The sequence below is a fragment of the Amphiprion ocellaris genome, chromosome 12, assembly GCF_022539595.1.
Source record: "Amphiprion ocellaris isolate individual 3 ecotype Okinawa chromosome 12, ASM2253959v1, whole genome shotgun sequence".
Lineage (NCBI taxonomy): Eukaryota > Metazoa > Chordata > Actinopteri > Pomacentridae > Amphiprion > Amphiprion ocellaris.
Genome location: NC_072777.1, coordinates 27,022,804 through 27,033,875, shown reverse-complemented (window position 1 = coordinate 27,033,875; position 11,072 = coordinate 27,022,804). Strand labels below are relative to the sequence as shown.

Here is an 11,072-nt window from a genome sequence, read left to right as displayed (position 1 = left end):
AACATCCTCTGAATGTTGATGATAAAACATTAAAACATTAAATTAACTTCACAGGAACACTATTGGATTTTTTAAAAACATTCTTTAAACATTGTTCTTAGAAAATTATTAGAGCTATTCCTGCCAGCTGAATAAACATCCTTTAACCCTGGTGTCATCCTGTGGGTCAAAATTGACCCGTTTTAAAGTTTGAAAATGTGCATATATATATATATATATATATATATATATATATATATATATATATATATATATATATATATATATATATATATATATATATATATATTTTTTTTTTTTTTATTTTTTTTTTATTTTTTTTCATTGTGAAACTTCTGATGTCCACATTTTTGGGAAATCTTTGAACATTTTTTTGTGGAAAAAAGAATTGTTAAAAATGTTTCTTAAGAACAGTCACAAAAAATTTTTTATGTGAATGTTCTTAAAGAAAATATTAGAAGTTTTACTGGTATATATGTAATCACATTAGATATTGTTAGGATTTTTTGTAAGATTTTTACTCATTTTTTGAAAATATTTACAAGAATATTCTTGCCAAATTTTGGGGATTTAAAAAAAAATAAAACTTTAAAGGGAAACTTTATAGGAATTATTTGAATTTTCTTCCTGAAGGTTTTGCAAATTTTCAGAAATTTGGGGAATTTTTTTGCTGAATTTTTGGATTTTTTTGTCAGACAAGGAAACAATATTTTTTGGTGCCCGTAAATGAAATCAGGAGGGTTAAAATCTATTCCCCGGTAATATTTATGACCTTTAGGTGGCGCACTGTGATTGGACCGCAGCTCCTCCATCACCGCCTCCTCCAACATGGCGTCCTCCGGCCAGGCATCAGCTCCATCAGCGGGGGCGGGGCCTCGGAGGGTCGGGCTGCCAGGCGTTGGGCACTTCCGGCGGGGTTCGGGTTTCCTTCGACTCGCGTTTAAATGGAGCCGCAGGACGGCAGCTGCTCGACATCCAGCACCGAGCCGTGACACCGAGCCACCGGCCTGGAACACGGCGCAGAAAGCGGCTCTTTTCTGCGGAGCTTCGTGCGGCTTTTTGTGCGCAGAGCAGCGGAACAATAACGGAACCGTGACCACAGCTCGGTGCATCATCTGCGGATTCCTGCATTCTGGTGGATCCGCTGATGTGGAGCCTGATGATTTAGGATTTTCTCCACTGTTGGAACAAACTGTATGCGGCGTTTTGAGTCGCTGTTTTATTATTGTTGTTATTAGTGGCCTGGATGAGAGCGCATTTAAATAGTCAGGTGGATTCCTTATAATTAGATTGTTTTGCAGTTTAATTAGGCATTTGCACAGACTAATTCCTCAACATAACCTAAAAATTAACATCTAGTGCAGGATTACAGGCTGATATTTCATTTTTGTGCACATTTACATACAATTAGTGTGACACAAACGCTATTTTCAAGACTTTTAAATAGATTTGCATAAAAAAAAATAACCTGCAGAATTAAGTATTTTCAACATATATGTGGGGAAATCTCACTTTTAGCTTGACTTTTAAACAAGAAATCACATTTAGTGGCCTAGTGCATCAACAAACTGCATTTTTTTGTTGCAAATTCACCCCTACTAGAGGTTGAATTACACCACAAGCGACCATGTTCAGCTGGCTGGGAACTGATGACCGCAGGAAGAAGGAGCCGGAGGTGTTCCAGACGGTCAGTGAAGGCCTGAAGAAGCTCTACAAAACCAAGCTGCTGCCCCTGGAGGAGAGCTACAAGTTCCACGAGTTCCACTCCCCGGCACTGGAGGATGCAGACTTTGACAACAAGCCCATGGTGCTCCTGGTGGGTCAGTACTCCACCGGCAAGACCAGCTTCATACGGTGAGGAAACACACCACCATCACCAGAAACTCATGACAGGCCTCCAGAAAGATAGCGAGGGAGAAGCAGACACACCCAAACCGACTCCTGCAGCAGCCTCAGTCCTGTAGTAGAACATCAGCCCCACCTCTGACAGCTATGCCACATCTGTAAGAAGTTTATTTGACAGACAACACAACACACACACACACACACACACGCGTGCAAACTTGTTGCATCATTGCAGCTTCTCTGACTTCATGCAGATGGATGCTGCTTCAGGGTGTGGTGGGAATACGTGTTTTCACTTCACTTTGGACTAAGAAAACTCTGTTTATTAGTTGTTTTACATTTCTTAGGTAGAAATTCAAGGTATTTAGTGGTTCATTAGTGGTTACGTTTAAGAAAAATAAGGAAAAATTGTGCAAAACAACACGCAATTAACTTGCAAATTGGGATAATTGAAGAAATAAGGTGCAAAAATTGCAGCTGTTTACAGTGAAAGTGCAAAATTGCTGGTGTTTACTATAATAAAAGAGTATCAGACAGTCTAAGCACAGTTAAAAATAGAAATAATGATGAGCATATAGGAGGGGTGCTTGAGTCCTGGTCAACTGAGGATTATTGGGCTCAGATTTTATCATAAATTTGCGTACATGTGTCATTTTCAATGTAAAAACTGAAACACAAAAATTAGAATGGTAGTAATAACCAAGTAATTACCAGGAAAAGTCAGAAAACTATTAGGGCAATCAAAAAAAGGTGATAAAATTTTTACATTTAGAAGCGAAAAACAAACTTTAAAAAAAAAAAAAAAAAAACTACAACACCGATTAGTTTTTTTTTACATAAACACTTTAAAACTTTCATGTTAGCAGAAAACAGCATTGAACTATGGGTTCTAAGTAGATTTTTGATTTCAGTTTTTCGCTTAGAAAAACACGTTCATCACCTTTGCAAGAAAAATATTAAGTTGTAATTCAAAGATTTCTCTTTTCTGGCAATTCCAAACAAACTAATTCCACTATGTGAAAATATATTCTAGCTTAAAAAGTCCTACAGAGAAGTTATTGTGTTGAACAGTTGTTGTCACTTTTGTCAGTGTTGCTGTCACGCCCTGAAGTCTCCACCTCTCACAGATCTTTACATCATGGAGAAAACGTATGCAAACATGGGTGTTCTCTCTTTTCTTTAATTAAAATGTAAAGCTGCCCATGTTTCCTCACCATGTTAGATGTAATGTTGCAGTGGGCGACTCGGGTAGAGAGTCTGATGAAAAACTGGTGCAATCTGGGGAATTTTCATGCAGCAATTTCTGCATTTTGTGCGTCAATTTATGGTAGAAAATATGTATTTTTTTTCAAAGGGAAACCAGTTTACTCTTCAAACTATAATGGAACATATTGCAACAAGATTTTTAGATGTTCTGTGTTGCTTTCAGACATTTATTCTCCTGTAGATCAATTTTTCTTATTTAATTTCTGCACATCTAGGACACATTTGAGATGCAGAAGAAATAGAAATATGCTGCTGTTGGAGTTATTGTTGTTTCTATTAGTAAATGTTTGCTTTTTGTTCATATTTTTACTTAGAGGGAGAAACGCACGTTTTAAATATTGCATCTCCCCTGAAATCTACCTCATTGCGGTGCAGTTTAGTGTAGTTTTCCTCTGTTTTGTGCAAACATTTTCAGTTTTGTTGCATCTGTTAGCTATAGAAGCTTTTCACATTTTAATATCATACTGACCATTTTTTTCTGTTCTGGTGTGGCAGCAAGATAGATTGATCCAGTAGCTCACACTTTACATTTGGGAAAAAATAGGGAGACAAATGTGCAAAAGAACACAAAATTAACATACAAATCACGCTGGTCGAAAACATAAGGTGCAAAGCTGCTGGTATTTACAATAAAAATAGTGTTAAAATGTCAAGGAAGAGTATAAAAGTCAAAATCAGAATAATTATAAGGGAGGGGTAAGAAATGAAATGATTCATAATTAATCCTACATTCGGGAAATTTGCAGCATTGCACCAGCAAAAGACACGAAATTATGACAAAAAGAAGCAAAACTGGACAAATTCTAAGTCATTTTGGAGTTTTTGTTTGTCATTTCAGAGATGCCATTTTGAGCCATTCTGGACAGATTTTAGGCGAGTCTTGTCATTTTGGACTATTTATTGAGTCCTGTTGGAAAAACTTTAAGACAGAAAGGTTTAAAATCACTTCAAATCTGTTCAGAATGACTCAAAGTTCTGTCTGTGAAACTGGTGTTTATGATGGTGATAATGTTAGCAGCGGCGTACTGAGCTGCTTTAAGCTGCTGCTAACGCAAACACAAACACACTGAGCTGCAGAGGATGGTGGGTAATTAGTGAGCAAAGCCTTTGAAAGCCACAGAGAGGATGCTGTTAGTGACTTCCTGCTATAAGACATGAAACATCCTCTCCGTTTTCTCTCTGACTGACAGTAACACACCCGGTCAGCACACGGACCAACATTGTAGCAGCGACATGCAGAATGTGCAAACTGCTGCTAAGGAGCTGCAGGATTCATTTCAGAGCTCCGTTTCTAATAATCTCACCTAAACTACAAGGACGACCCTGTTTTCCACTCAGCTGATGCATTTATTCAGAAGAGAAGTCACAATAAAAGTCTTTATTTAAGCCTGAGTGCAGCAGTTTTACGAAGAAATACAGTTGAGATAAATAAGTTCACGTAACTTTGAATAATCCTCTAAACCCTAAGCACTTTTTGGGCGTTTTTTTCCTCACTGCAGGTTAATTTTTCAAGTTTGAACTCTTCTGGTTATTTCCAGTTAGAGATTTCTGCCTGGTTTTTAGTTTTTTTCAGAGAGTTTATGGTGGAAAAGAAAAAGAAAAAGATTCTTTGCACCAATCAGGATTTAACAGTATTTCAGAATCTGATGTTTGTTAGCAGAAAACAGCGTTTCGACGTGTTTAGGGTAGGGTTGTGCTATAATATCGACCCACTGATATTACTGGCCCGATATTGGCATAAAAACGTAATATCGGTCAATATCGTTATTGTTTTTTTTTTTTGCCTATCGTGAAAACCAAGAAAATAATACCTGGATTTGGCCGACATTTAACGGCGTGCACAATGATGACATCATCAAACTGCTTCATGAAATGTGTAAACAAGTGTGGCTGCAGTAACAAGCTTGCTGTGCCTGACTAACAATATGTCTGTGGTTTGGAATTATTTCCAAGCCCACATGTATCTGTATCGGTTGATATCTGAATCGGAAATTGAGAGTTGGACAATATCGGTATATCGGTTATTGGCCAAAAAGCCAATATCGGACATCTCTAGTTTTAAGTTGAGTCTTTTTCTTGTACAATGCAAAGTTTCTTGCTAAGAAAAGCAAGTTTCTCGCCTTTGCAAGAACAATATGAAGTTATAAGTCAAAGATTTGTCTTTTCTGGCAATTCAAACAAACAATTCCACTATTTGAAGATAAATTCCAGCTAACAAAGTGCTTCAAAAACTGCATTTAGAGATGAAAAACACTGACTAAATCACATTCCTACATAAACACTAACTTTAAATCTTTCACGTTTGCAGAAACGGTGTTCCAACGTGTTTGAATCAGATTTACGAGCCTTTTTCTCGTAGAATGCAACGTTTCTTGTTAAGAAAAGCAAATCTGTCATCTTTGCAAGAAGGATATTAAGCTGTAATTCAAAGATTTCTCTTTTCTGGCAATTCCAAAAATTAATTCCACTGTTTCCATGTTTGCAGCCTCTACAGATATTTTCTCTCTACTCTGCTCATCAGCTGTAGAAAGATGTTTCACCATGCTGAATGCATCTTCAAACAACTTGCTGACAACTTGTGGTCGTTTTCGGTCTCATTTTCATAATTTTTTGTCTTGTTTATGTCGTTTTGTGCCTCTTTGTGGTCTTTTTGTCCCCACATACTACAGATATTTAACTATTTCCATGGTTCCAGCCTCTAGAATTTTTTTTCTCTCTGTTTTGTTCATCAGCTGTAGAAAGATGTTTCACCATGCTGGATGTATCTTCCAACTACCTGCTCCTCTGTTCACTGTTTTTGAGCCATGCTGCATTTATAGTATTGATCCAGTAGGTTTGATTTTCCTCTCAGTCTCTCCGTGGAAACACTGCCTGCAGTTCAACTGAAAACTCGGAATTTCAAATAGTTTATTTTTGATGATTTGTTTTGAATGAGATATGTAGAATGAAGTGATTTTGATGAAATACAACTTTAAGCTCAGATTTGGTAATTTTTTTTTTGTTGACAGAACAGCATGTCACATGAGGTAGAAAGTTAAAAATCCAACCATACTTTTTCTTTTCATAGTTTGTGACTGATAAAAGGGGTCATTTTGGTGAATTTCAAAGCCCTGCCACCAGGTTTTGGGGTTCAGAAGGTTAAATTTATCAGGTTCAAGTAAATCTCTTGGTGTGTATAACTGTAGTGATGGAGACGGAGACCAAGAAAAATGTGTGATGCTGCGGATAATAATAATAATAATGAGGAAGGATTATAGTCCAAAAAAGAAAATGCTATTAAAAGGTGGCGACAAAACTTGCATCTTGCAGATTTAAAATCAGATTTGGTTTGACATGAAGTAGAAAAAGTCACAGAATGTAAATGAATATCTGTCTGGCAGCAAAAAGAACGAGGGAACAGGTGGAGGAGAAGGGGTGCTGATGGAAGATAAAACAGATATCCAGAGATCAGCAATCTGAGCCTGTTTGCAGTTTTGGGCTGAATATATTGATTTTCCTTGTCAAAATGCACGGCATCACCAGAATATAAGTTTTCCTTCAAGGTGACTGAACACATTTGCTCGTGCAGATTCACTCATATGACAAAAGATGCTTCAGAGCTTTAAATTTCAGTTTTAAAATGCACAAAAAGCAGAATAACGTGACATGAGCTGCACATACCCGCAGCGTATCTGTGATTTCCAACACGCAGTCTCGTGCATATACATTGCACAATCTTTGCACACACATTGTGGCTCATGTTAAACGGAGAGATGGCTCTACCAGGCACTGCTGCCTCCCTTGACAAGGTGTCTGCATCCTTACATCTGCTCACAGTTAACATCCCACACTCGCAATTTAGACGTACGACCCCTACAATCGTAAATCTGCAGCCTTAAATCTGTTTTTATGGTCAGCACTGACATTGTTGGGGTTGTGAAACTAACAGAAACACACCAATCTTCACTTGAGGCTCGTGTGATGTCACCGAGTCAACAGCTGAGGGTTTGAACTTTCACATCTGAAGCAGATGCAAGTCAGCTGTTCCAGATGAAGTCAGGATACTTTCTGCAGCAGAACATATTAGATTTTTAAGGAGTATACTGTGGTGTGTATAGAACTGCATGTTCCTGTCCACAAACCTTCTCCACCTCAGCTGTTTTTGATTATCTGTGAGCAAACAAGCCTCTGGCAGGGTCATATATTTAACCAAAAATGCCCTTAGAAGTCCAGTCTGCATATTCTCCATGTTGTCAGGACTTTAACGGGATAGTTTGAGGTTATGCTGGAGAATATTGAGTCTTTATTCCTCTTTAGATCCACTTTCTGCAGCTCATTATTTGCCGAGAGTCATTTCTGACAGTTGAGTGCTTCACATTCTCAGCTTTAAATTAAAAAGTTGGCTTTGATTCTTAAAGGACTAGTCTGACATTTTTGAGAACTATTTTTGCTAATATGCGAGTGAGAGCAGATATCTCTGATGTCTGTGCACAATTTGATGGTTATGTAAGTGCAGCATGAAGGCTAGAAACATCCAGCTTGGCTTTGTCTTCAAGTCCAGTAACTTCATTAAAGTTCATTAATTAACGGGTTTTCATGAATTTAATGCTCTGAACCCCAAAAAACAAGTTTGAAAGGCATGTTATCTTTAACAAACTAGCAAAAAAGATACCATTTATCTGTCAGAAACTCAAAAAACAAAAAGATTTGTGAGACTTTCCAACCATCCTCGAACATATCATGTCTGACTATGGAGTTTTACCTGCAAAATAACCAAATTTAGGCCTAAAATTGTGATATTTCATCAAAATCACTTTATTCTTTGTGTCTTTTTAAAAAAAAAAAAAAAAGACATATATACACAGGTTTGCAGCAGATTCTTTAAAAAAACTCTTCGCTCCTCTGTGCAACCGAAAAGTTAGGAGGATCAACAAAACCAAATGCAAAAAATGTGAATTATATCACAAATTACGAAGTTGTTTCAAGTGATTGTATAACAAACAGGAGTCTCTGTTACTCAACAACCTACTGGTGATTACAAAAGTTTCTCTGTAATATTAAATATACATAAACTGAACTAAACTGTAACCTCAGTTAATCCGAACAAACACACAAACTGTCATCAGATTGTGAAATATTGCTAAACCATGATTAATGCATAGATGTGACAGTTTTTTCCCTTTTTAATCTGAGGAAAACACAAATATACACAAAAAAGCAACAATCTGTAAGTAGAAATAACCAAAATAGTTCAACTTTTGCTCATGTGTCACTCACAGTAAGAGCCTGTTTGTTTTCAGGAGTCTTCATCTAGTGAATGTTCTCTATCTTTGTCTCACCTGATCACGAAGCTTCCCCCTTAAAGGTCTTTTCTTTGTCCATGTGGTCTACAGCAGATTTAATTTTGCTTCTTCTGGAGCTGGTGAATGGCAGCAATCCAGCCCACGATCATGTAGAACTCCCCTAATCTTTGTTCCAGCAGCATCTAATTGAAGGCAGACCAGTTTTCAGGTTATTTTTGAACTGTGTGTAACCATCCAGACCAATTTCTTTTCAGTTTTGTAGTTATGGAAAAGCATGGGGGACGTATATGAGGCTACAGACTCCAGATATAATAGAACAGTCTGTTGTCATTGACTGAACACATACGGATACTTCAAACTGGATATAATGGTTATTTTAATGGCCTTACACTATATAATACACTCCACACTATTGTTTTTTGTCTCAGGTAAGTTGATCTAGAAGGATTATTCCAGCATACCAAATGGGTTTTCATGTATGGTTGATTTATTCTCACCTGGTGTAAAGCTCATCAGCTTCTTATCTTGTTTTGTTTTAACGGCATCTCCTTCTATCGCATCTGCAGTTACCTGTTGGAGCAGGATTTTCCGGGGATGAGGATCGGCCCTGAGCCCACCACAGATTCCTTCATCGCGGTGATGCACGGCGACACAGAAGGCGTCATCCCCGGCAATGCCTTGGTTGTCGACCCCAAGAAGCCCTTCAGGAAGCTGAATGCCTTCGGAAACGCATTTCTCAACAGGTAGAAGCTCAGACACAAATATTTACGTTATAAAGTACAGAATGTTATACAAAGGCTGGACGATATAGCGAAAAAATCCACAGTATTAAACTTCCCATTTCACAGTACCTATAAAAAAGTATTTACCTTGCTTGATGGTTTTCCCCTTTCATTGCTTTTCAACATTCAATCAAGGTCAATATGATTTGCCTTTTTTGACAAGAACTTCCAAAGAAGATTATTTCATGTCAAAGTGAAAACAGATTTCTACAAAGTAATCACAATGCAATGGAGATCATCTGAGTGCAGTGAATGTGTCTCAGTGATTGTAGTATGAAGACCGTATGTATGTAAGACCTGTATCTGGAAGATCCAGTCACTGGTGAATCACTACTACTGGATATATCTACATCATGAAAACTAAAGAACACTCCAAGAAACTCTGTGAAAATACTGAAAAGCATCAGTCAGGGGATGATACAAGAACATTTTCAAGTCACTGAATATCCCTTGAATTTCAGTTAAATTCATCATTAAGAAATGGAAGGAATGCAGAACATGAGAATATCTGACTAGAGCGGGACGTCCTCAAAAACTGACTGTACAACAAAGAGACTAGTGAAGGAGGCCACTAACACACCTACGATTCCTTTTAAGGAATCATAGGTGTCTTAAATCAAAGTTATTTATGGGAGACAAAGAGAAAGACACTGTTGAAAAAAGCTCATATTAAATCTGGTCTAGAGTTCACCAGAAGACACATGGAGACTCTGAAATCAACTGGAAGAAGGTTCTTTGGTCTGATGAGAAAATGTGCTTTGTAGCCATTAGACTAGATGTTGTGTTGGGTGGAATCCAAGGACAGAACATCAACACAAATACACCATCCCCACCGTGAAGCATGGTGGTGGCAGCATCATGATGTGAAGCATGGTGGTGGCAGCATCATGATGTGAAGCACGGTGGTGGCATCATCATGATGTGAAGCACGGTGGTGGCAGCATCATGATGTGAAGCACGGTGGTGGCAGCATCATGATGTGAAGCACGGTGGTGGCAGCATCATGATGTGAAGCACGGTGGTGGCAGCATCATGATGTGAAGCACGGTGGTGGCAGCATCATGATGTGAAGCACGGTGGTGGCAGCATCATGATGTGAAGCACGGTGGTGGCAGCATCATGATGTGAAGCACGGTGGTGGCAGCATCATGATGTGAAGCATGGTGGTGGCAGCATCATGATGTGAAGCACGGTGGTGCCATCATCATGATGTGAAGCACGGTGGTGGCAACATCAAGATGTGAAGCATGGTGGTAGCAGCATCAAGATGTGAATCACGGTGGTGGCAGCATCATGATATGAAGCATGGTGGTAGCAGCATCAAGATGTGAAGCACGGTGGTGGCAGCATCATGATGTGAAGCATGGTGGTGGCAGCATCATGATGTGAAGCATGGTGGTAGCAGCATCAAGATGTGAATCACGGTGGTGGCAGCATCAAGATGTGAAGCACGGTGGTGGCAGCATCAAGATGTGTTCTCAGCAGCAGCCATAGAAGGCTTAAAGGTAGAGGGTAAAATGAATGCAGCAAAGTATAGAGAAATCCTGGAGGACATCCTTATGTAGTCTGAGAAGAACTCAGACTTGGGAAGAGATTTGTTTACCAGCAAGATGATGAGCCGAAGCAAACAGCCAAAGCGACACAGAAATGGTTTAGAGACAAGGTGAATGTTCTGGAGGTCGAGTCAGAGTCCAGACCTCAATCCAACCGAGAACTGGTGGTTGGACTTGAAATGAGCTGTTTACTCACAATTTCTCTGTAACCTGACAGACTTTGAGCAGTTTTGCAGAAAAGATTGGGGTAAAATTACAGCGTTTAAATGCTCAGGCGGATTGAGACCTATCAACATGTCTCAATGCTCTAACTGCAGCCAAAGGGGCATGGAAGTCTGTTCTCA

The 11,072-nt window shown here is 38.7% G+C and overlaps 1 protein-coding gene and 1 long non-coding RNA gene across 3 annotated transcripts in view; one reads left to right on the top strand and one right to left on the bottom strand.

Annotated features, from left to right (window-relative positions):
* Positions 1-903: 903 nt before the first annotated feature.
* ehd3 (EH-domain containing 3) overlaps positions 904-11,072 on the top strand; it is a 28,312-nt gene continuing 18,143 nt past the window's right edge. The window contains exons 1-3 of one of the 2 annotated variants that reach the window (XM_023285021.3): positions 904-1,194; positions 1,603-1,854; positions 8,960-9,136. In XM_023285021.3, the coding sequence (XP_023140789.1) occupies positions 1,628-1,854; positions 8,960-9,136 (404 nt within the window). In that variant the 5' untranslated portion in view covers positions 904-1,194; positions 1,603-1,627. Of the gene's footprint in view, positions 1,271-1,602; positions 1,855-8,959; positions 9,137-11,072 lie in introns of both variants that reach the window. The other variant, XM_055015754.1, reaches the window with a different exon arrangement.
* LOC118471299 (uncharacterized) lies at positions 1,218-8,965 on the bottom strand. The gene is made up of 2 exons (XR_008603445.1): positions 8,430-8,965; positions 1,218-2,001 (listed from the first exon to the last, which is right to left on the bottom strand). It is a non-coding gene; the product is annotated as an uncharacterized LOC118471299 (long non-coding RNA).